Below are 23772 nucleotides of genomic sequence, written 5' to 3'. Positions count from 1 at the left end.
ATAAAGGGTAGACACCCCATGGTACTGTCTCACAACTCACTCAGTGACACTCAAGTACTTAAAGATCTACTATGTAACAGTAGTTGAGTATAAAAATCAAACCACTAGTTCTTCTAAATGCTAAACCAAAAAAAGGAAGCTGTAAAAAGTTATGCACATTACACTGTACCCCAAGCCTATAAACATATACAAAATAATGCTATGTTTATGGTCACACAGTTGAAAGAAATTCGAAATATACAAAGAATACATATCAAGTTGAGAATAGTCAGTTCCTAATTCAGAAAGAGTACAAAAGGATTACAACACAGGGAACCTGAAAAACTAGTTTTATTTCTTATGATAGACAATGAAATAGTCTTAATACTTTCTTTGTATATGTAAAATCATTAATTAATATTTCTTAGAGTTTAATTTATACTATCAAATTAACAGCTCTTTTTAGTCTTAAGAACAAGTATTATAGCAACGAATACTCACGCTGATCAATTGTAACTATTTCATTCATCTGTTGTTCCTGGCTTGCCAACACATCTGAAGAACACACAAAGACAGTTTTCATTTCAAACCAGAATTCCAAACACCAAAACAGCTTAATAAATATAATCTTTTTAGAGAAACCACAAAATTAAAGCACAACAAAAACAACAGATTATTAATTATTATTATTATTAAGCTGAAACTTACTGGGATAAAATCTTTAAAAAGCTACATGATGATAACTTTACAAGGCAAAGATACCTTAAGAGATGTAACATATGAAAAATTATTTTAGTATCCAGAAAGTGTTTCAAAGCACCATGGTTTCCTAAATACAAATAACTGTATCTATGACTATTATCTATCTACATAAACCCCTGATCAGATCAGAGAGATTACATATCAGACTATTTACATATATATTATCCATACAAAACTTCCTGAGATGTTATTCATTTTTGTGTGATGCTGTGTGTGCATGCGTGCGTGCATGTCTGTGTATGCACATGCTTGTATTAGGGACTTGAACTTAAGAGTCTGGGTTCTTAGCATTTTCACTCTGGATAGTGCTCTAGCACTTGAGCCACAGCTCTAATTCTTGTTTTTGTCTGGTTAATAGGAAATCCAAGTCTTATAGAATCTCTTGCTTGAGGTGGCCTTGAACCATGATCCTTAGATCTCAAATCTGAACAGCTAGGATTACAGGTGTGAGCCATTCACAGCTGGCTAGAAAATCCCCTTTTAAACAAAGCTGCCTAATTTTGCTATGCTCTTGCTTTTAAAGACAGTTAGATTTCTAATACAATTTTACTAAATGTCACAATTAAGCTAAGTAAAAGTTCTATGTCTCTAAATATGACTTTTAATTTAAGATTTATACTGTGTAACATCCTCATATAATGCTGCGCAGAACCATTCATTATTATGCTACTTTTTCATCTCCAACATTATTTTTTACCTGTCAAATCACAATTACACATCATAGTTGCCTAATAATTCAGCTCCTTCACTAGTTATCACAAACTGTGTTTATGTCTTGAATCCTGTCTACTGGATGAAGTTTTCTTTGTGGGGTTATGAATGGAGGATTTACTGTTATATGGGAGTGGCTTCAGAAGAATCTGGGTTCAGATCTTAGCTCTGATTTTGATAATTTTATATCTCTAAACATTTCCTCATGTCTAAATGAGGTATCAACAACTACCACCTAAAAAAGTTTTGTGAGGATTAAAAGAAAACATTTCTAAATGGCATAGTACAAAATTAACTTAGTAGGCTGAAGATGTTCACTTTTTTATTTGGACTTTGGGTTCTGAGCCTCTATCCCAGAAATGCTGACTCTTTTGTAATCACTCATACCTTAGGTTATCATAGGTTTTCATTAGAATTTTCAACATAACCCAGAGTACTACTGAGATGAAAAATGTTCCATTATGACTAAATAAATGGAGGTCTCCTAACCTCAAAAGAGACAAGTGAGAAAGAAAACATCACAAGAATGCTCAACTTATAAATCAGCTTCTAAGTTCTGATTCTCAGACTTCAGTTTGGTGTGTTTCCTGGGGGAACTCTCAAGATAGGAGAACATGGGAAGAGAGGAAATTTTAGTCAAGAAAACATAGGCACCTGCATATCACATTTCCTCAGAAGTCCCGAAATACTAGCCATGCACAAAGAAAGGAATCCTCAGTCCTGAAAACACTAGGCACTAAAGCTGTAAAGCCAATTGGTTTTTCTTAAAAAAACACCATCAATAAACTAGACCTTTACCTTTAGTGACAGAAGACAGACCTTCCTATAAGAAGCTTGCTATAGAACTGGTAGTACTGGAATGTGTCCTAATATTATTCTCAAGTAAAGAACAACTTACAGAAAGTTTAGATATAAGGGGAAGGAATGCAAGTGGTGGCTCAAGTGGGTATTGGAAAAGTATCTGCAAATGAAGCTCTCTTCAGCAGTGCCTTTTGATAGATCACTAAGGATGAATAGATAAGAGTCTGGGTGAATAACAGTTTTGCCCCAGGAATCGGTACCTTTCAGATATAGGTCACAGACTTCACTCTATAGAAGGGACCAGAGTACCAGAATGCTCAAATAACTCCATTCAGAGATGTGAGGCTTTATCCTTAGTATACTGTAAGAGCTAAGCCCAGTCTTACATCCTCAAATCAAATGGGACTTCCCCTCAGGACAGGCAAAGAACACAGCAAGACACAGGAATTCTGTGGGGGTATTTATCTAGGAGGCTGTAGGGCTTTGTTGCTTTTGAAAACAAAGCAGCAACTGAAGAACAGAGCTTTTCTGTGGAACATTTAGTCTGCTACATGGAATTCAGAAGACAGAAAAGAATCTTTGGCCTGACTAGGGAAAATGTACTAATGCATTTTATAGTTTGAGAAGCATTAATTGAACCAGACAGAGAAACAATGGAGAGTTAAATCTAGGAATTTGGAAAAAACTAGACTGGCATCATCCTTGGTGTATTTTTAAGAATTTCTACAAGATGTTCTAATGTGTTTCAAAGCAAGAATCTGAAATAATCCATAATTTCACTTTGTTCAATTGAAATACTCTGCAGAGAACATGTGAAACCAATGAAAAAAATTCAAATAAGGCATCTGACTTATTTATCTTAAGAACTGAAACTGGAAATGAATTCTAAATATGACTTTTTTTTTTTGCAGGTAATAGAGTTTGAACTCCTGGCTTGCTGGATTTACTACTTGTGTAACACCTCCATACTAGAATTTTGTTGGTTCTTTTGGAAATGGGGGTCTCAAAGACATTTTTTGCCTGGGCTGCCTTCAAACGGTGGGGGTAAGGAGGTAGGAAAAGAACAAAACCACATTTCAAATTAATAAAAGAATGTGTGAATTTGGTTTAGAATCCTATCTCCTTCACTTCCTACTTCTGTCACTGTAGAAATCTTGAAGCTTCGGTTCCCTGCCTAAAAATAAGTGATGAATGATGTGTGGATTACAGGAGTTCTCAGCACTGCCTTATATAGTAAATTATTATTGCCTAATATTAACTGTCTGTTATTACTTTTAGCCATGAACAAGAAGATATGGTTGTAAGGAAATAAAATTAGTCTTAGGTTACAACAAAAGTAGATAATAACTAATTGTATACATTTCCGAAGTAGCTCCAGATGACTCCAAAGAATCTCTCCCCGAGGAACCCGCTGAAAAAAATCTTCTTGGCTGAGACTACATAATTCTCTTCCCGAAATGTTGAGTGTGGTGAGGTCTATATCAGTCATGCTGAATTCCTTCATTACCCAAACCACCCAATGCAGGACTTGGTCTGTGGACCACTGAATAGGATCTAGAAAGAAAAATATTACCTTTAGCCTGGGTCCATGTTAGATATTGTACTTACATTTTAACTTATCAATACATAGATACACACATAAAACCCACACACACAGATATTTTTTCCCACAAGTGAACTAATGTTTTTGTTTTGTTGTTGGTCGTGGGGCTTGGACTCTGGGCTTGGGTGTTGTCCCTAAGTTCTTCAGCTCAAGGCGACCACCCTAGCCATTGAGCCACAGAGCCACTTCTGGTTTTCTAGTGATTAACTGGAGATAAAGAATCTCACTTTCTTACTTTCTTTTTCTTGGGGGTGAAAGAGGTTATGGGGCTTGAATTCTGGCCTGGATAAGAGTCTCAGGCTTGTATTATTCAGGCTGGCTTTGAACCATGATCCTCAGATCTCAGCCTCCTGACAAGCTAGCATTACAGGCATAAACCACCGCACCTGGCTGAGTTGCACCTGGCTGAGTCTCATGTTGAGTGCCCACTCTGGCTTTGAAGTTCGTTCCTCAGATCTCAGCCTCCTTTTTAGCTAGAATTACGTGCATGCCTCTAAAGTAATGTTTTAATAGTACATTTTTTTCCAACTCGGGGCCTAAGCACTGTCCTTGGGATTTCTCAAGGCTAGACCTCTACCACTTGAGTCTCAGCAACACTTCCAGCTTTTTTCTATGTATGTGGTACCAAGGAATCAAACCCAGGTCTTCAGGCATGCTAGGCAAGCACTCTACCACTAGGCCAAACTCCTGGCTCCCTAAGACTAAATTTTTGATGGAGTCAGTTGGTTCTATATCAGTTGGCCTGGAATGTTATCAAGAAAAACAAAATGTAAAATGGCTCTTTAGGGAGCAAGTTGGAAGAAATTGTATCCCTCTTGGAGTTACTAGAGTAAATATTCCATTCAAAGCATTATTTGGTAGCACTGTCTGATTAGATACCTTGGGGGGTAAAAACAGTAATACAAATCTAGGGAGCTAAGCTTTTTCTCAGAATTTACAAACACTATACTTTTCTTTTCCTTCTAAAAAAAGGTTAGTTGTCCCTACATTTACTTGTATGGTGGCACTTATAAGCTAACTTATTACCTATTTATTCAGCGGTCTCTCTACAAGGTATCAGCCTTAACTGTAAGGACTGTGACTTGGAAACTGCCTTCAGAATCCATCACTGTGCCTTGCATATACATCTATTAAATTTACAAGAAGGCATACCCAAATAATTTCACTTGCCCCATCACTAATTACTACTAAAATGAACTTACCATTCTAATTGAAACAGATGGTTAACTGTATAAATATTACTTCACTGTTTGCCTGGTACCCATATGAACACATTATTTGTGGATATTTAATAAATTCTAACTGAAATAGCTATAGTACAAGAATTCTTGCTTTAAGATGATGATCTGGTCTGATAGAAGTTATATCCACTAAGTGAAAGATAATTAGTAAAAAAAAATGAGTTGAAAAATAACAGGTACATGTATAGTGAAACTTTGTAAAAATAAATTAAATATATCAATATAGAGTAACAGTCACAGGATTTTCTTTTTACTTAAATGTTTTTACAAAGAATGAAGGGAAGAAGCATTCTAGAAAGATGTCATAGAAATAGATACAGATGTCTAGTAAAATGTTATAGAAAAAAAAACAACTAAAATAGCAAAATAACGACAATAAAAACCATGCATGTCAATAACAAAAGTAGGTGAGACAAGATATACTCACAGACTCCACAATACAAATAGCTGAAAACAAAGATAATGGATATAGGACACATACCTTTGAGACCAGCATGGGCAACATAAAAGAATACACACACACACAATGTATAAGACCTACATCTCTGTGCAAAAGAAAGCAAAAGGACATCTGATCTAGACTAAGCATAGTTAAAAAACCCCAAACACAGCCAAGAAAAGTAGCCACCGAAAACATAAGAGATCACCAACAAAAGCTAAAAAACAGTTTTCCTCAAATCAAGAACAGATATTAAACTAAAGGAAAAAAACAAAAAGAAAAAAGCTAACAACAAAACATATTAAGGAAAAATAAACAAAACTGACCAATTCTATAATACTACTAACCTGAAAACATCAGAAGAATGGTTAAGTTAGAAAATATGTCCTAAAGCCTCCTTTAAGAGTTTAAGAGCTCAAAATGGACAAGTAATTAAGATCAAATAAGCCAGGAAGACATATTAACCTATTTGTTTTTGTAACTAGTATTGGACTTCTGTATGAAGAGTCGAATGAAATGAATACTAAAAAGAGTTATTAAGAGATAAAATTATAGGAGACCATGCCTGTATGAAGTGAGACACAGGAGATTTCAACTATCTTTCTGAAAACAGCAAAGGGAGGAGAAACTGACCTCATAAGTCTGCCCAGAGAATACCAATAAGAAGTAATAGAATTCTTTCCTGTAGAACCTCTTGCATTAACAGTAGCAATTTCAGGTCAAAGAATTTTAGAGATCAAAATGAAAGGATTCAAAGTGAACTAGACACTGTGTTAGAAATAAACTATACAATTTGAGGGTTCGGAAAGTCAGGAGGGGAAAAAGCTGGGAAAAAATGACGGGATGACACTGTTCCAAAAGAAATGTATTCTTACCCAACATATGAAACTGTAATCCCTCTGTATATCACCTTTACATACACACAAAAAGAATTTAAAAAATGAAGGCATTTAAAGCAATGGCATTATTATTCATTTATAGTATAGTGAATACATATATAATAAAAAATATATAAATATTAGAATCAAGATTCTCATGGCTAGCACTCTATCACTTCAGCCACACTACTAGCCCAGCATTTTGCTGATCAATAATCAGAAATAGTAGAGTTTCATAGACTTTCCTGTCCAGGTTGGCTTTGAACCATGATCCTCCAGCTTAGCCTAATAAGTATCCAGGATTACAAGAATGAGCCACTGGAACTTAGGTAATAATTTGAGTCTTAAAAATAATACAAACAGGAAGTAAAATTAAAAATAATGTGAGCATTGCTATCTTTTCATGATTTTTATTTAATACAGGGCAAGAATAAATATTCTGACTTTGGTTTTACTTTTAGTTAAGATTTGTGTGTGTGTGCTTGCTTGCTTGCTTAGAGTACTACCATTTGAACCATATCTCTAGTTCTTTTAATCAGTTTTAGCACTTCCTATAGCCTCTTTATTTCACCAAACTATACACTACTATATTATTTATCAACAGTAATTTCATCTTCATCCTGATGTTTGATATAAAAATTAACCAGAACACACTATATAGTTATATATTATATATGTACCTGTATATCCATGTATTTATGTACATGTTTTATATATCTCTATATATCACACATGCATATCTATATCCTGCTGACAAAAGGCAGAAGGAAAACAAACTACATATGTGCATATATATATATGCACAATATATGGCACATACATATTCATATATGTACACGGTTAATATATATGTATATATGCATATATACACACACACATATATATATATTTGTGTGTATTTGTATGTACCTCCACACATAAATGAACTGCCAAAATATAAGACTGTGTATGAAATGAATTTTAGAAGATCTTCAAATGTGGATCATTATTTCAAAGAGACTAAAAGTAGAAGACTAGAATTAATATTTCAATTTCTTCTCAAAGGTAAGAAATCAAGCAAGCAGAGAAAAATAAAATGTTAACCACCTGTAAATCTTCCTGGCAACCATTTGTTAGGAAATGGAAAGACTTAGAAAAAAATCATATTAAGTGAAGTAAGCCAGACTCAAAGGAACTTAGGCTCAATGGTTTCCCTCACTTGTCATAATCAGTAGAAACCTTGGGCTCTACTAGCAGAGATCTGCAATAGAGCAAAACCTTGATACCTAAGGCCATATAGTATGAAGCTAATTGAAAGGACCTCCAGGATACTGAAACAAAAGCCATATAACGAATGATTGTTGTCCTTAATGTACTATGTTATCTCTCATCTCCTTTGCTATCCCTTGGGTATCTCATATTGTTACAGTATCTCACTTTGTTATCTGATATATTGAATTTATTTGGTTATTTGAAATTTGATAGGGAAGGGGGGAAAACCAAGACCAGTAGGGGGGTGGAGGGGGAGGGTAATGGGTACCAAGACATGTGAAAGGGTATCAATGTATGTGAATTAATGCACCTTCTATCTGGCAAATATCATGTAACCCTTTTATTAATTACAATAAAAAAAATCTTCCTGGCAAGTAACAATTTCATGATAAAACACAACAAAACAATAAATCAATGTCAAACTTCAAGTGTTTTTCAATGAGCTTTTTCTTAAGTAAATAACACAATCAGTAGGAACTTTGAGTCAAAGTTATCTTGGTACCCATAATTAATTTTTATTTATGACTTTCCCTAAGTGATTTTACACTAAAGAGTTCTTGTGAAAAATACAGCACAGCAATCTGTGTCAAGACACTGTTTCAAACTTTATGCTCCTTTACAACAATTCCCGACTCAAAAGATGATTCTTAACTTGCTAACATAAGGCCATGAAAATCTTATTGACCAACTGCCTTCTCAATAATCTTATCTTTTCTCCTCTCATTCTGGCTTTATCTAATCCTCAGAATGCATTTTTACCTTGTTTCACTTCAATTAACAAATGAATAAACAAGAGTTTATAAATACATTCAGGTGTCCATCAACTCTTGGAATCTTGAGTATGTTTATTAGTTTTTTTAGCACTTTTATCCACTAGTACCTTCCCTTTACAAAGTTTAATGTACTCCATTTCTTTTTTTTTTTTTTTTTGCCAGTCCTGGGATTTAGCTCAGGGCCTGATCACTGTCCTTGGGTTTTCTCAAGGCTAGAGCTCTACCACTTGAGCCTCAGCACCACTTCCAGCTTTTTTCTATGTATGTGGTTCCGAGAAATCGAACCCAGGTCTTCATGCATGCTAGGCAAGCACTTTAACCTCTAGGCCAAACTACAGGCCCCAATGTACTCCATTTCTAAATGGTTATTCTCTCTGTCCTTCCCTTTGGCATATCAGAGCTTGATCCCAAGGCCTTTCAATTTTTCTCAGCTTTCTTGCTCATAACTAGTACTCTCCTACTTAAGCTATATTTCCAGTCCAGCATTTTGCTAACTGAAAATGGAGTGAGCCTAGGCTGCCTTTAAATCACAATTCCATGGGTCTCAACCTCCTGAGTAACTAGGATTACTGACACGAACCACTAATACCTGGCCCTATAGTAACTTTCATCTAAGTTTAACAATAACTCTGATTCTATCAGTACGCTTTGAGTGAAAGCAATATCTAAGTCTTGATCTCCTAAAACTCTCAATAGCAGTGACATTATACATTGCTTTCTCATTTTCCAGCTATTTCTTGTCTTTCCTTTCCTTTCCTTTCCTTCCCCAAAAGGGTGTACAGACTTAGGACTAGTGTTTAACATGGAGGCCCTTTCCATTTCCTTTTTCTCCATTTACTTCTTATACTTTATGGCTTTAAAAACAAATTCAACACTGGGCACAGTGGCTCACACCTATAATCTTAGCTACTCAGGAGGTTGAGATCTGAGGATCACAGTTCAAAGCCAGTCCAGGCACTAAAGACATGAGACTCTTTGATCTCCAATTAATCACTAGAAAATGGGAAGTGGGTCTGTGGCTCAAGGGGTAGGGCAGTAACCTTGAGCTGAAGAGCTTAAGGACAGCATCCAGGATCATAGTTCAAGCCCCATGACTGACACCCCCTCCCCCCAAAAAAATGCAATGTGAACTGAGTCCTAAATAACATCTCCAGCCCAAATTTTGTAGACCTAAAACTATTCTGACTACCGCCAGTTGAGCTTATGAGTTTTCACTTTAAAATCAAGTGCTATTACTATGTCTACTTGAGGAATCTTTTATATAGCAGGCTTTCCCCAGGAAGCTTTTGAAGACATCCTCTTCCACTCTCCACATAAGCCCAACATTTAACAAGATGCACTGCACACTTCACAGGCAACCATTTTTATGATTATCGCCTTAGCCCCTCAACTTGCAAAGTTAGATAAATACTTCAACTTACCTTCTCTTGCTCACAATCTGCCAATCGATTTTGTAGTCTTGTGACTGATTTCAATCACCTCATCCTTTTTACTCCCAAAAAAATGACCTAGTCAAGGCTAGCTTGACATTATTGCTATTACACAGCTTACAGTAACTTACAGTACATGCTGCTTTCCCTTCTAACCAGTCGTTAACTCCTCCAACTTAGGAGATATACCACTGTTATATTCATCTCCCAATGACCACTTTAATTGATCAAAAACAGTTCTACAATGTTATAGAATCACTTTATCCACTAACTCTTCTCATTATTCATGTGTGCTTATACTTGCTTCATTTGTTCCAAATATTTCCTATTTAAAACGTTCTCTGCACTGTTGTTTCTTGTAGAGAATAAACTCTCCCCTCATTTTCCCTTAAACCACTATAATACCTTCAAAATTCCTTTTTTGTTGAAATGGTCTTGCTGTGTTAGCTGAGGGAAATCTGAACTCACATAATTATTTTGGAACAACTGGTATGCACCACAATATAGTCTGATTCCTTTAACATTATCTCTTTCACCTGTGAGTTACTGATAGCTTCAAGGTTACCCTTTTTTATTCCACGGACAATTACCTTTTAATTGATCTTCTTTCTCTTTAACTATACCCTAAAGGCAGTATTTTTCCCCCAAAACTTAGCTGTATTCCTAGCACCCAGGACAGTATTCATTCATTTTAATGTTTAAATGTTACAGGTCAAAAAAAAAAAAAAAGGAAAAGAAACCTCTAAAAAAGTTTACATTTAGAATAGGTTGTAACTTATCCTAGTGCTTTCAAAGCCAAGCTTAATTCTTACTCTACCTAACAAACGCTCACATGTCTTTCTTACCATAGGGTATCCCGAGGCGTTCTTGCTCCTTTCTATAGCCTTCCAGGGCAGCAGCCCACCGTGTCACTTGCTCTGAGGTTTCATCTGTGATTGTTGTGATGTGCTTTGTACCATCAAGGGTGATCACCTGGGCTTCTTCAACAAGATGGGCTTCTGCTTCAGCCTGGTGTTCATCTGGATCGATAACCACTTCAACGGTTTCCGCGGTTTTAACAATTTCAAGGATATTTAGCTTGGGCTCAATTCCTTAACAGTGGATTTAAAAAAAATTATCAATGTAAATAAAAAGAAAGCTACAAAAAATTTTTAGTTTATGTTCCCAAATGATGGGGAAGGGGGGAACCTATGCCTTAAATATTTTATCTAAAGAATTTATCTAAAGAATTTAACAAATCCCCACTAAAAAATAAACATAATTCAATAGAACTGCTGTAGTAAGAGTACTGCCTTAATATTAATTTCCTAATTTTGAAAACTATACTTTGGTTCTATTAAGGAATCTTTGTAGTAACTTTCTTCTTTTGTGTTACTGGAAAATGAACCAAGGGTCTTATACATGCTTACTGAAGAGTCTTATGCTACATCTCCAGTTAAAGGATCTTTATTTTGAAGGAAACACACAAATTATATATTTAAGTGGAAGGGATCATGTCTGAAAATTTATCCTTAAACAGTCCTAATGAAAGTTAACAACTGAGATAGCTAGGATCATAGCTCAGTTATAGACTATCCTAAGTTTGAGCCGTACCCTGCAGAGAAAAAAAAAAGGTTAACATCTGAAAAGAGTAAAAGATAACCAAGAATTTGTTCAGTGCACTGCCAACTACATATGATTTACACACACACATACATACACACACACATACACACCACAAAACCTACTGTAAACATTGTAAAGTTTGCTGAAGCTTTTCCCAGGCTTCCTAACAAACATTATTAGGAAAAAGGTACCAGTAACTTAAAACAATGAAGCCACTGATAAACAGAAAGGTACCAATATGGAATGAAAGATAAAAATTACATTAGAGGAAGCATAAATGTAGTAAACTGTCCTAAAAATGAAGCACATTGAGCCTGGCACGGTGGCTCACGCCTGTAATCCTTAGCTACTTGGGAGGCTGAGATTTGAGGATCAAGGGCACTAAAGTCTATGCGACTCTTATCTCCAGTTAACCTCCAGAAAAACAGGAAGTGGGGCTTGGCTCAAGGGTAGGGTGGAATCCTGAGCTGAAGAGCTCAGGGACAACGCCCAGACTGAGTTCAAGCCCCATGACCCATTAAAAAAAAAAAAAAAAAAAAAAAAACTGAAATGACTTTTTTTTTGGTCAGTCATGGGGCTTGAACTCTGGGCCTGGGCATTGTCCCTGAGCTCTTTAGCTCAAGGCTACCACCCTACCACTTGAACCACAGCACCACTCCCAGTTTTCTAGAGGTTAGCTGGAGATAAGAGTCTCATGGACTTTAGTGCTTTAGTGCCTAGGCTGGCTTTGAACTTCGATCCTCAAATCTCAGCCTCCTGAGTAAAGGATTACAGGCGTGAGCCACCGTGCCCGGCTGATCTATTTTTATTAAAGAACAAAGTGCATGTGCTTAAATGATTCTGATTTTGTTACAAATTAAATTTCTATCATTCAGCTCAATTTCTGAAGATGATCAAACATTAATAAAAACTTACTAAGAATTGTAATTCCTATAGAGAAAGTAAATAAAAAGATGACACAAATGATCTGTTAATAACCTGCGTAGTATTTACCTAGGTAAAAAAAATTAAAACTTTCAGAAAAAATTCAGCTAAGAAATTATATTATAAAAGCAATTATTTTTAGTTGTAGATGTTATTTATTCAAAATGGAATCGAGTCCTTTATGAAATAATCTGATAATTTTGTTAAGATAATGTATTATCATTCATTGGTGACATATAAGAAAACCTTATTTTTTCAAAATGTACATGTCACAAATGAGAACTGGGCCTGGGAGTTTGGCCTAGTAGTAGAGTGTTTGCCTAGTATGCACTAAGACCAGGGTTCGATTCCTTGGTACCACATACATAGAAAAAGCCAGAAGTAGCTCAAGTGGTAAGCTCTTGCCTTGAGAAAGCCCAAGGACAGATCATGGCAGAACAGCAGCTTTCTTGTGATACAGTGTTGCAGTATAGTTCATGTGAACCAGAATTTTCTAACATTCCTGTCATCTTATGATCCTGCTAATATTTACTACAATGTAACATAATTCCTTCATTTAAGTTAGTTGGAATGTTTTATACTATCTACTTTATACTGACAGAGACAATGAACCAAAAGGTGACTATCTGACCATACCACATTATATCATTAATACAAACACCTAAAATACTTAAAAAAAAAAAAAAAGTATCAGGAAAGCATGCACTAAACTGTTAATTGTCACTACAAGTAACTTACCTTGGTAAGAAATTACCTGTACACTAAGCTGTACAGTTCCATCTGTCTTTACTCCTTGGTCAAATAAGCTTCGTTCTGGATCCAGCTAAACACAAGGAAAATAAGTATGATTATTTTAGCTAAATCCTTAGATTAAAAGTTCTCTGCCTCTGATTTAGCACAAATGGATATGCTAAAGTCGACTTCATTGCTGACCATACTAATTAAATTATGATACATTTTCTTAGCTAAACTGTCCTATTATTTAATTCTTTGTAAAATTAAAAATATTTTGATTGAGAGTTAAGCCACTATTTTTTTATTGTAATGTATAGAGGGGTTGCAGTTATATTCGATAGAAGGTACATTACTTCTCACACAGTGATACCCCTTCTCATGTTTTTGTCCCCATTTCTCTCTCCCCAATCCCTTGCAATCATCTTGTTTTCCCTCTTCCCTTTCCTATTTCAAATAAACAAATAAACGTATATACAATATACCTGGTAACAAAGTCAGATATAAGCCACTATTTTAAAAAGCAGTTTTCTCTCAGACATAAACAATCTTGGTTGAGATCTTAAATAATGCCAAAAATCAAATTTCCATTCTGAGAATGTATTTAAAGTAGGAGATAATATAGTGCATGCTTTATATTAACAAGAATATTTAATTAGTAGTGAAAACTATATATAAATTTATTCACTTCATAACTCTCCCTGTAACTAACATGACACATAGGATGAGTTCATTCTAAATCTCTGATCACAAAATAAATACAATTAGAGTATTTTTGACATTACTATTGTATCTCTAATCATGGTACCCTTTGAGTGCTTTTTTCCCTTCACATTACCTTATTCACTGAATACATTCCACACAATGGCAAATAGATGAGAAAAAAATCACATATATGAAATACAAATCTTAAATTACTGCACATTTAACTTGAACAGAGATAATACAAACTAGGGAATCATGAGAAGGACAATTTTATTTCTTAAGATAATGGTGTCTGCCTGACATTTTGTTTCTTACAACTAAAACCCAGTTCCCCCCCATGTCTATAGATAGTAGTGTTAGCAACTAGAAGGTATGGCATGTATAGCTTGCAACAACAGGACTGAAGATAGAATATATTCCTCTAGTAGAAGCTAGCACAAAGTAGAAACTCAAACATGGTAGGTACATGGGCTGAGGAAATAAAGACAATAGAGAACTAGAAATATCAATCATCCAAAAAAATGACAAAAATATAATTACTCAACTTTACTAGACTGTTTTACTAAAGAAAGATCACAGAGAGGACCAGGAGCGTAGCCTAGTGGTAGAGTGCTTGCCTAGCATGCAGGAAGCCTTAAGTTCAATTTTCTGGTGCCAAAGACACACAAAAAAGCCAGAAATGGAGTTGTGGCGCAAGTGGCAGAGCGCTAGTCTTGAGCAGAAAGTGTGCAAGGACAGTGTTCAGCCCCTGTGTTCAAGTCCCAGAACTGGATCCCCCCAGTACTCCCCATTAAAAAAAAAAAGAAGAAGAAAGAAAAGATTACAGAGAAACTATATGAGCAATTCTATTTCGGCTACTTTTTTTTTTTGTCAGTCATGGGGCTTGAACTCGGCCTAAGCACTGTTCCTGAGCATTTCAGCTCAAGACAAGTGCTCTACCACTTGAGCCACAGCACCACTTCCTACTACCAAATTTTATACACATAAAACACTTCCTTCTGGAAAGCGTACTATGAAGCATAAATGGGAATATGCTTCATGTGTAATGTATTATTATACTACTACACTGGATAAATTCCAAGAAATACTAGTTGGTGTTTAACACTTATTTGAAATTTACACTAAAGAAATGGAAAGGATTGAGAAAACTCATTTCATCAAGTGATGTCATTTTAAAGGTAAGAAAACTGATGCACAAAAATATAAGTTAGGCTGGGCGTGGTTGCTCATGCAGGTAATCCTAGCTACTCAGGAGGCTGAGATCTGAGAATCAAGGTTCAAAATCATCCCGGACACAAAAATACCTGAGACTCTTATCTCCAATTAACCTCTAGAAAATGGGGAAGTGGGGCGTGGCTCAAGGGTAGGGCAGTAGCCTTGAGCCAAACAGCTCAGGAACTAGGCCTAGGCCCAGGACCAGGGGGAAAGTGGTAAGCCTTGAGCTGAAGAGCTCAAGGAACAGGGCCCAGACCGAGTTCAAGCCACATAACACCCTCCCCCCAAAAAACTGTTAAGTTAGAAATATATTTCTTCAGTTCAGGGTCAATGTACTTCCTAGTACTCTTACATTTAATTTCTGATTTACTTAAACTTCTCATTTTATACTAGTTAAAGGGAATACCTGATTCAGTACTCAGTCTTTGAAATAAAACTTTAAACCCAGGAAGATAGTTAAAAGCATCCTTTTTATTTCTAAATGCTTAAATTTAATCACAATACTGGTCAAATATAGTTACAGAGATAAGAGGCTAACAAAAATATTTCTATGTAGAGTGAAATGCTAAAATTCAAATATAAACAAAAATTACCTGGATATCTTGAAGGCAAATTTCATGAGCATCCAGAGAACACTGTAATCGTGGTTCTAATAATTTCTTTAAATTACCTATTGGCTCATTGATGTCTATAGCCTGGCTTATGCATTCAGCTGGTGTGTAGGTTTGTTCTACAATGCTAAATGTTAAAGAATATAAAAGTTAATACTTACATTATTAGACTGTATATTAAAGTTAACATTATGCTCAAAACAAATACAATACCAAAACACATATCTGGTCTTTGAAAACTCATTTCTGTAAGGTCTATTTTTAGTTTTTTAGGAACCTCCAAACTGTCTTCCAGAGTGGTTGTACTAGTTTAAATCCCACAAGCAGTGCAGTAGGGTTCCTCTTTCTCCACATCCCTGCCAACATCAGAACCTTTTTTTTTTTTTCCAGATCTTTCATAATTGGCTACGATTTTTTTTTTAAAAAATCAAGTATCAATATAAAGCAGTATTTTTAACAGTTGCACCGCTTTAACCCCTATACTGGGGTTTGAACCAGTCTTGTACCTGGTTTAGGTACCACTAAAATATGGTTATTTTTTACCCTGGTGGTTGTGGTTTCCAATTTTTTTCATATATTTTTATTGTAATTAATAGAAGGGTTACATTATATTCACCAGATAGAAGGTGCATTACTTCACATCCATTGATACTCTTTCTCATGTCTTGGTCCCCATTTCCCTCCCCCCATCCCCATCCCTCAGTTTGTTTTCCCCCTTCCCTATCCAATTTCAAATAACCAAATCCGCATTTATCCAATATATCAGATAACAAAGTAAAATACTGTAACAATATAAGATAACCAAGGGACAGCAAAACAGATGAGAGATAACATAGTATATTAAGGACAACGATCACTCATTATGTGGCTTTTGTTTTTATATCCTAGAGGTCCTTTCATTTAGCATCATTCTGTACGGTCTTATGTATCTAGGTTTTGCTCTACTGAAAATCTTGCTAGGAGAGCCCAACATTTTTACTGATTATGACAAATGAGGGAAACCATTAAGCCTATGTCCCTTTGAGTCTGGCTTAATTCACTTAATATGATTTTTTTCTAAGTCTTTGCATTTCCTTACAAATGGGCAATGTCATTCTTTCTGACAGCAGCATAGAATTTCATTGTGTATAAATACCACATCTTGTTGATCCACTCATCAACTGAGGGACATCTGGGTTGGTTCCATATCTTTGCTATGGTAAATAGTGCTGCAATGAACATCATTGTGCTAGTGGATTTAGTATGCCCTTGTTTCTGGACAGTCGGGTAAATGCCAAGTAGTGGAATTGCTAGGTCATAGGGGAGCTCTATGTTTAGTCTTTTGAGGAACTGCCATACTGCTATCCATAGTGGTTGAACGAGTTTGCACTCCCACCAATAGTGTAGTAGTGATCCCTCCTGGCCACATCCACTCCAGCATCTGTTGTTATTAGTTTTCTTGATCCTGGCCATTCTAACTGGAGTGAAGTGGAATCTTAAGAGTTGTTTTGATTTGCCTTTCTCTCATGACCAGAGATGTTGAGCATTTCTTCATGTGTCTATAGGCCATTTTTGTTTCTTCTTCAGAGAAGACTCTCTTTAAGTCTTTGGCCCATTTTTTAATGGGATGGTTGTTACTTTGGAGATTAGTTTGGGAGTGATTCAATTTTTTGAGCTGTTGATATATTTTAGATATGAGGCTTTTGTCCATTGTATGGTTAGTGAAGATCTTCTTTTTGTCAGTCCTAGGGCTTAAACTCCGGGCTTATGCAGTTTCCTTGGGCTTTCTCAGGCTAGCACTTTACCATCTGAGCCACAGCACCACTTCCAGCTCTTTCTGTGTATATAGTATTGAGGAATTGAGCCCAGGGCTTCATGCACACTAGGCAAGCACTCTACCATTAGGTCACAGTTTCGACATGTTAATATTTAATATTTTTATGTGGGCTTAAAAAAGAAAAACAACTGTATATATATATATATATATATATATATATGTGTGTGTGTGTGTGTGTGTGTGTATATATTCTTTTTTTTTGGTCTTTTCTTTTTTGGTACTGGGGATCAAACCCAGGATGTTGCACTTGATAAGTAAGAAAGCACTTTGCCACTGAGCTACTTCCCAGCCCAGTTATTATTATTTTTAATGCCAATCCTAAGGCTTGATCTTAGGGTGTGAGTATCATCCTTGCACTTTTTTGCTCAAGACTGTGCTCTACTACTTGAGCCACGGCTCTACTTCCAACCTTTTGGTGGCTAACTGGAGATAAACGTAACAGGTATGTACTATTACTACCCCAGTTATTTTTGAGATAGGTAAGACCTTGTTCCTTGCCCTAGGGAGAAAGCCTGGGCTGTGATGTTCCATTTTTATCTTCCCTCCATACCTGTGGTGACAAATAGGTGACATTATTTTATTCAAATAATATCATTTTATTCATTTAAAGCTCACAATTATAGGCTATGGTAATTACTCAAATAAGTATGTGCTAAATTTGTTTAGGCTAAATCAAACTCTTTCTAAAATAAAAGTATCCAGTACTAATAAAAAGTCTAAAGCATTGCGGGCTGGGAGTGTGGATTGGAGACAGAGTGCTTGTCTAGCATGCACAAGGTCCTGGGTTCAATTCCGTGGTACCACATACACAGAAAACAACAGAAGTGGCACTGTGGCTCAAATGGTAGAGTGCTAGCCTTGAGAAAGCTCAAGGACAGTACCCAGGCCCTGACTTCAGTCCCCAGGACTGGCAAAAAAAAAAAAAAAATATGCATCAAATAAAGCCATGAAGAAGGAAAACATTACAATTAACTGCTTAGTTGTTATCAGTTAAGCCAGTTGCCACCTTTACTTTAATGCTGAGTTAAGATGGCAAACCCACATGAACTATTGATTGATTTAGGATTTTAAGCAGGCATACTGATAACATAAAAATGTCAAATTCAGAATACTAACCTTTCCTCTGTACATTCTGTTTTCTCAGTTCCATCAATCTCAATCTCTATCAGCTCTTCTGCTTCCCTTTTAGTCATGGTTGAAGAATTCAAATACTCAGTTCTACAAGAGTTAAAATTTTAAGAGATTGTGAAATTATCTACATACAAAAAAAAGAAAAATGATATGACCAAGTCCAACAAAAGCAGAGAGACAGCAGAGGAACCAAAAGGTAATCGAAGTTATTTCAAAATCAAATGAATGCTATATTAACTATACAAAAAGCAAAACAATTCAGACCAAAGCCTAAAGCACAATCTAGAAGTAAAAAGTTTTATCTTATTAGGAATAGTCACTATAAAATGCTCTAGTAATCGTAATATAAATATAATCATAGCTCCAATTTCCGTTATAAATTGCATATTCAACAGATGCAAGTACAATTATTCCAAAACAGAAAAAAAGTTAACAAATGACAATCTATAAATATGATTATATACCACAAGTTTTTATTGTTTACTTCAGATGTGATTTAATTTTATACAAGCTACTGCTTTAGTTTTCAGTAAATTCATGTAAAACTATCTATTGCTAAACATTATAATTAAGAAATATTAACTATCTACACTGATATTCCTTTATAGTTATTTTCAGATGTTAATGTTGTAAATTCTGTTACAAACTACCTCATGCAGATGCAGATGCTTATTTTTGGACTTATTACCTTAGTCCACAGTAATTTCAGAGTACAGTTTTCAAAGTTTACTCCTATATCTAAGAAAGACACCTTGGATTTATAAGGAATGTTCCCCTAAGTCTGATACTCTAACACTTCAGAAAAAAATCTGTATTATCACAGATCTGACATAACAAATTCAAATATTCATAATTATTTACTATTATTCAGTGAGTGCCTGGCACTACACTGAAATGCTTTACATAAGAAAATCTTTTTTTTTTTTTCTTTCCCAAACAAGATCTTACTATGGCCTTGAACTCAAGATCCTCCTGCTTTTAACTCTCAAGTGCTGGGAACACGAATATATCACCACACCTCACTCAGAACAATTTTATTTTTACCATGTAAAAATTATCCAGAGGGGGGCCAGGAGTTTGGCCTAGTGGTTAAAGTGCTTGCCTAGCATGCACAAAGACTCGGGTTTGATTCCTTGGTACCACATATATAGAAAAAGCCGAAATTGGTGCTGAGACTCAAATGGTAGAACTCCAGCCTTGAGAAAGTCCAAGGACAGTGCTCAGGCCCTGACCTCAAGCCCAGGACTGGCAAAGAAAAAAATTATCCAGAGATTAGTGCAAACTGCGTATGGCCCCATATCTTCACTTTAGATAGATCAATCTAAATATATAATATTCCAGTTGTGGTCTTATAATTTGTTCAACATGTTTAATCATGAATACAGTAGTGCAAAAGTCACTTATCTTTTACTTGAAACACTACAACAACATTATTAACAGGTTCTGTGAGGGGTTGATGGTGTGGCACAAATGGTAAAACTACCTGCCAAGCATGAGGCCCTGAGTTCAAATCCCATACTGCAAAAAGGAAAATAGAAGAATTCTGGCTTGCTTAGTCTATTCTCAGTCAATTCAATAGCCAAAATGTGATGCTTCTGAAAATATGAAATTAGATCATATTATTTCTTTGATTGATATTGCCTACAGTAAAATCCGAAGACTTCTCAATGTCCAAAGACTCCACAAGATCTCCCACTCCTTTCCCATTAACAGGGAAATGCTTTGTGCTCAACTGCTTGAAATTTGCCCTCAACTGTTCATCTGCTTGAAATTTGCCTTAAATGTCATCTTGAATCTCATCTTAGTAACACACTGATATATCCCCACTTAATTCTGCCTTTACTTTTTTTTTTATCTTTTCCACAGCACTAGTCTTTAAGCCATTTTTTCTTTTTTTTAATTGTAATTAATAGAAGGGTTACGTTATATTCACCAGATAGAAGGTGATTACTTCACAAACATTTATACTCTTTCTCATGACATGGTTCCCTCCCCCCTCCCAATCTTTTAGACATTTTTTTAAATTAATGTATTGTTTATTGTCCTACCCTATGGGATTGTCATCAAGTGTAAATACCGTAACAATCCAAGGATCTCCACTGTCTACACTAGTAACTTCCCCTACTTTCTTGAAGTAGTAGAAGGCTTATCAGGTATTAAATTCTCAAGAAAAAGGCCTGTGGGGTAGTAGCAATGACTCAGAACCCACGAATGTATTAAGTTATACAGCAAGGAAAATAAAGATGGCAAATGGAACTGAAATTACTAATCAGCTTGACCTTAAAATGCAGGCATGGTTCCACTTGCAGTCAGGAAGCAGAGGCAAAGGTCACGAGTTTTGAATTTAACTTGGGCTATAAAGTAGGGAACTATTTCAGAAAATAAAAACAAAACTCTCCAGAGATTATACTGGTATAATCATAGTTGGATGGAACCAATAAAATCCTTAAAAGTAAGACAATTGAGAAAGAGAGGGAGCTACAGTTATGCTGTGAGAAGGACTCAATTGTTATCTGTAACTACCCTTGAAGATAGAAACGAGATACAAGCCAAGAAATGCAGGGAAGGACAGATTTTTCCCTCAGTTCTACATGAACCCTTGCAAACACCTAAATTAAGCCGTAGGATGTAAATACAATCATCTTCCACCCTTTCCACTTAAGAGCAATAACTTTCAAGTCCCAACAGCTTGCTAAATAGGTGGTTTTCCTATCACTTAAGCAAAACAGTTGACATCTTAATCTAGAACAACCTGGTCCCTTTCATCACCATTAAAGTTGCTCTCAAAATTGTTCCATAAAGATTAACAATAAGTGGGTAGAGTTCTTTCACACTTATCATACATGTCCAACAGACTAGATAAGCTCCAGCGGGATTGTCTTTGAGATGATGAAAGGATGAAGAATATGTTTTCTCTTCTGGCTGATACTGCTTTAAGAAGTGTTCCTTTCACCCCTCTCCAAAACAAAACAACAAAAACCCACAAGAAACAAAAACAAATCCTATTCCTTAAATAGTACTATAAAAAACCATGGAATTCACCTTTAGCAAAACAGGTGATGATCCAGTAGAGACCTCCCTCAAAGGACAACACATACTTTACAAATACATATTTCAAACAGTGTCTCAATTACAGCAGATAGTACATCAAGATATGCTGAGTAAACAGCTATTAGGTCTTCCTCACACCATCACCTGGACTCTAGATGCCTTAAAGGCTTACATGTCAGGGCAACTGTTCTTGTAGCCTAAGGTTAGAAAGAAATCTCTCAAAATGTCCCAGACATTAAGTCTTAAATGAGAAAAAAAAAATGGATTGGATCATATAAAGATTACAATTTGGACTGGGTGTGGAGAAGCCCCATAGTCTGATACTGAGGAGGGAGAGGTAGAAAAATTCCTGCTCAAGGGCAGTCCAGGCAGTTAGCAGAATACACTACCTGAAAAAATAAGAAAAGAAAAAGGACTAAGGATGTAGTGCCCTTAGTTCCTAGTTAAGGGCAAAAATAACCTTTACATTTATGCTCAATCAACAAGTTATAGATTGGGAAAAGGTAAAAATGATATGGGACTAATAAATGAATGGACAACCCCAGTTAGTTTATCCCAATCTCCTCCACCCCCTGCACAAAAAAGTCAGTACAAATTAGACAAAGTAAAGGGTTCCAGGATATCAAGAAATGCTCAAATATAAATCATTCACCCAAGCAATGTAAAATGTACCACCTGATACTGTGTATATGGTTAATGTCTGACCTCTGAATAATAGAGTTAACAAGGACATCAGGGACATAAAAAAGGGACTAGATTCTCTGGAGATAACCCAGTAAATCTCAAACTTTCATTCATTCATCTCCCATTTTCAGATAAGCACTCTAAGAAACTGATAAAATGTTGGGGAAGTGTCACTGGGGATAGCTAGAAGCTAGAGCCAATCCAAATCATTTTAAGAAAGTAACTCAGTAGAAACGGTAAAGTACACACTTTCCTTATTAGAAACAAGGAAAGAATATTTCCACAAAGTAAGCTTGTTGTTATATGAGGTAAGTTCTCTTTAGGATGCCCTGGTGATCTGGAACTTTGAGGGCACGTGATCCTCATGTGTCACCCCAGATAAATAAATCTTATATAAAGTATAAGGCTAAACAGCACTCAAGTTAATTTGCTTTCATCTCAGGGCTTAACTGATGTTTTTCATTAAAGCTTAGACCATGTGGATTTTACAAAGAACTTTGGAAAGAAAAGTATATCAGTGACCAGAGATTGAAAAATATCTTAATGGCTTATCAAAACATACACTTGGAGAACCCTAACTACAAGTGAGTTGTGAAAAAAAAATTTAATCCTATGATATGCCAAAAATGTTACAAAGATCACCCCTTCCCCAAAAGGTGACAAATGGTGTGGGGTGGGGGGTTAAGAGGGAAGCCTCATATACTTTTGGACAAATCATAATACTCATAGACTATGAATATTTCTCTCAGCATATTCTGTTTGGAGAAAATGCACAGATTTTGTATTTGAGCCTTCCAGAGAGGTGCTCTTACCCAAGGCCTATTTTCCTCCTTTTTGAGGAGTCCTGCCACAGACCCCTTGGGAGCCACCCAGCTATGTTAGGCTTCTGGGTAGCTAAAGTAACAGGCACACCCATTATGTCCAGCTCTTCCTTGAGAAAATGCCCCAAGGACTTTATTTATGACAAGGCTGGCCTTGATCTGAGAGTCCCACTATCTCAGCCTCACAAGGAATTAGAATTACATGTGAACACCAGTGCCCAGTTCTGTAAATCTTTATTATCAGTTCTTATTTCCAACGGAATAATACATTAATATGTAAGAAAACAGAACTAACATGACTTGCTAACTCTCCAACACAGAGCTGGTCCTCCATCACACTGCATAAAACAACTTCATGTACTTTCACCAACACCTCAATTCTCCTGGATGAATATGAATTTCAGAACATTTCACAAAATGGATACAACTAAGTCAGAGTTTAATTAAAAATTCTGGACAAGGCTTTTTTTTTTTTCAATTCAGATATACTTAAAATTCCTTCTTTGGTACCCCAGATTAATTTTGAGGGTTGACTTTCTTCACTGGAATTCATTATTATTTTACAGAGCTTAGAAGTATAGGGTAAGAAGTGCAATCAGGAAGGCCTTG

The 23772-nt window shown here is 35.8% G+C and overlaps 1 protein-coding gene across 4 annotated transcripts in view; it reads right to left on the bottom strand.

The window, feature by feature from the left end:
- Positions 1-23772, bottom strand: part of Gabpa (GA binding protein transcription factor subunit alpha) — a 31843-nt gene that overhangs the window by 5786 nt on the left and 2285 nt on the right. For all 4 annotated transcript variants that reach the window (XM_090348172.1, XM_090348182.1, XM_090348164.1 and 1 more), the window contains exons 2-7: positions 18593-18694; positions 15643-15787; positions 13136-13220; positions 10714-10959; positions 3613-3807; positions 481-534 (exon numbers count right to left, since the gene is read on the bottom strand). In XM_090348172.1, coding sequence (XP_090204298.1) covers positions 481-534; positions 3613-3807; positions 10714-10959; positions 13136-13220; positions 15643-15787; positions 18593-18669 — 802 coding nt within the window. In that variant the 5' untranslated portion in view covers positions 18670-18694. The remainder of the gene's footprint in view (positions 1-480; positions 535-3612; positions 3808-10713; positions 10960-13135; positions 13221-15642; positions 15788-18592; positions 18695-23772) is intronic.

This window comes from Megascapheus bottae, chromosome 1, assembly GCF_031878675.1.
Source record: "Megascapheus bottae isolate mThoBot1 chromosome 1, mThoBot2.hap1, whole genome shotgun sequence".
In the NCBI taxonomy this organism is placed as follows: Eukaryota; Metazoa; Chordata; class Mammalia; order Rodentia; family Geomyidae; genus Megascapheus; species Megascapheus bottae.
Note: the sequence above shows the minus strand (reverse complement) of the source record. Positions and strands in the feature narration are given on the sequence as shown.